The sequence below is a fragment of the Sander vitreus genome, chromosome 20 (assembly GCF_031162955.1).
Source record: "Sander vitreus isolate 19-12246 chromosome 20, sanVit1, whole genome shotgun sequence".
In the NCBI taxonomy this organism is placed as follows: Eukaryota; Metazoa; Chordata; class Actinopteri; order Perciformes; family Percidae; genus Sander; species Sander vitreus.
Window position 1 is genome coordinate 28128448 of NC_135874.1, and position 2500 is coordinate 28130947.

Consider the following 2500-nt stretch of genomic DNA (forward strand, 5'->3'; position numbering starts at 1 on the left):
GACAAGGAAGGACCAGTTTTTAAGGACTTTATAAATACAACTGCACTTCATCTATACAACATCATTTAGCATCTCCACTTGGCTCATTGCTTTGCAGTAGGGCTGTCAAAACTGCTTAAAGATACGTGAGTATCTGCTGCCTCTTTGTTCTATGATTCCAAACTGGATTTTATGGACGCTTTTTCTGGATGGACAACAGAGATAATGATATCCTCGGGAAGTTTAAGTCCCACTGAATCAATATGCGTTTCAAGTCTGAGTTATGAAGAGGAGAAGGAGCTGGAGTTTGTACTCAAATTCCAGAAATCTGGCTCTAAGGCCGTCATGTACGTACATTTGCAAACGTAGCGTTATCAGCGCCATGGCCAACCCGCAGAAATCACATGCTGTGATACTTCAGCTGACTTCGTATTTCCCAAACATCCAGTTCATCGGGTAATCAGCGCCTTTCTCCGCCCACTATGCCGTGAATTGTGCTGTAGCAAAGCATTAAGTACTGGTGCTGTGATACGGCTGAGTGCAGACTGAGATATCCCCACTGCTGATGCTATGACTGTTTGAAATGATCCTGATGCCAATATATTGTGATGTAGCGAGGAGTTTAACAGCTGCTGGAATGAAATGTGAACGCTGAGTCAGAGATATGACGTCATCTTTGATTTCTTCCAGTAACTGTAATCTCACATGGCTGCTTAATCTGTACCGCTTAATGATTTCATGTTCACTCAAATGAAAAATTGTGATCTTTTCAGCTCGTCTCCTTGGCCTACGTCTTCGTCTTGCTCGGATCACTGCTGCCATTTCACCAGGAGGCATATGCGAGGAAACCCGTTTGCGGCTGGTTTACACCTGCTTTTAAGAGGCGGAGCATTTTCACCGCAAAATAGAGGCGCGCTGTCACGGGAGGTTTCTGTACATACCGCGGAATACATAATTAGGCACACTTTACGCTTCCCTTCCCATCTCTTTATGAGAAACTCCCACTTTCCCCTTGACCCTCCCATGAATGCATATGCATGAGTTCCCGCCATTTTCAGTCTGCGGTTTTACCTCAGTCTGTTTGTACATACCTCGCCATGCTTATACGCGGACGTTGCGTAACAAATACGCCTGAAGTGGGCGCAAAAGCGTTAGTACATGAGGCCCTAAGCGTTTTAAAGTCCTGCTGATCGTTGTGTCTCTGCTGCAGCTCCGTCTGCTGACAAACTACAATAACTAACTTTCTATTGTTTGTGCAGCACCTGCATGCACCCATCCCTTTCTCCTTGCACAGTGTGACCGCTCCTGGCTGTGACGTACCCCGAAGTCCTCGGCCATCAGTGTGTTTTCGTAGGAGCTCAGCCAGCGCTCCGCCTGCTCCAGCTCCTTCTGCAGGAGTGAAACCTCCAGCTCCTCCTCATACAGCAGCCGGGTTTCCTCCCAAACCTTCTCCACCCGCAGCTCCAGCTCCTCCAGCTCACAGACACGCTCCTCCACCTGGGACAAGTATCAGGAAAAAACATAATAGTGCTTTAATATGAATGGTCCTTGCTTTCTGCATGTATCATAACTATTGTGCAAAGACTGGAGTCAAGAGTAGGGCCGGGGGGGAACGGACCAAATAGCTCAGCTTGGTATTTTTCGGCTGAATGGCGACACACGATATCAGAATCAGGATCAGAAAAAACGTGTTTTACACATACAATGAATTTGTCATGGTGTTGTTGGTGCACGTCACACATTCTCTAAATATAAGAAGGATAAAAAGAATATAAACAATATAAGTATAAACATATATAAATAGATAAAATGCGATAAAAATAGGATGTAAAATAAATAACAGTAGTAAAAAGGAACGCTGTAGAGGGCTGCATTGGGAAAGGCAGACATTTACGGTAGCTAGCTGATGGTAGACTACAGAGAGAGTGTGATATTTTTACGTCCGTTTCGGAGCGACTGAGGGAAAATATTTCAGTCGACATATTAAGTGGAACCGAAATAAGGAACCAACCGGTTGCGTAAGTAGTTTCGGTACCCAACCCTACCAGCAGGTCATCGGCGTTACACGGTGTTAGTGTATACTATGTAATGTCTGTATCGACTTGTACATTGTGCATTGTCGTAGACACATGCAGCCTCTTTTCTGGAAATATGTGCGTGTCCGTGTGACTGACACAAGTCCACAGCGGTCCGCTGCGTGTATGTGTGAGCCCATCTCCACCGTTGCGTCATCTGTGAGGTTGTCAGCTTTGTGTCTGCGTGGCGTGCTCTGTTTGTAGGACGGCCGATTTCACCGCCAGTCCTCAGCGATGTCGTGGCATGTGTCACGTAGCCTTCGGCTCACGAAGCTTGAAACGCAACTCCATATTGCAAAGGTGAAAAGATTTTAATGACCTTTTTATTTGGTTTCTAATCATATTGCTTTCAACTGTTAACTGATAGTATTATTCACGGTAGGTAAAACATTAATTACAGTAATGATGTCAGGTGAGACTATATGATCAGTTCATTCTCTTTGTAT

At 45.1% G+C, this 2500-nt stretch overlaps 1 protein-coding gene across 1 annotated transcript in view; it reads right to left on the reverse strand.

Moving 5' to 3' along the window:
* sptbn5 (spectrin, beta, non-erythrocytic 5) overlaps positions 1–2500 on the reverse strand; it is a 127115-nt gene that overhangs the window by 16401 nt on the left and 108214 nt on the right. Inside the window, exon 71 of the mRNA XM_078278176.1 lies at positions 1300–1476. Coding sequence (XP_078134302.1) covers positions 1300–1476 — 177 coding nt within the window. The remainder of the gene's footprint in view (positions 1–1299; positions 1477–2500) is intronic.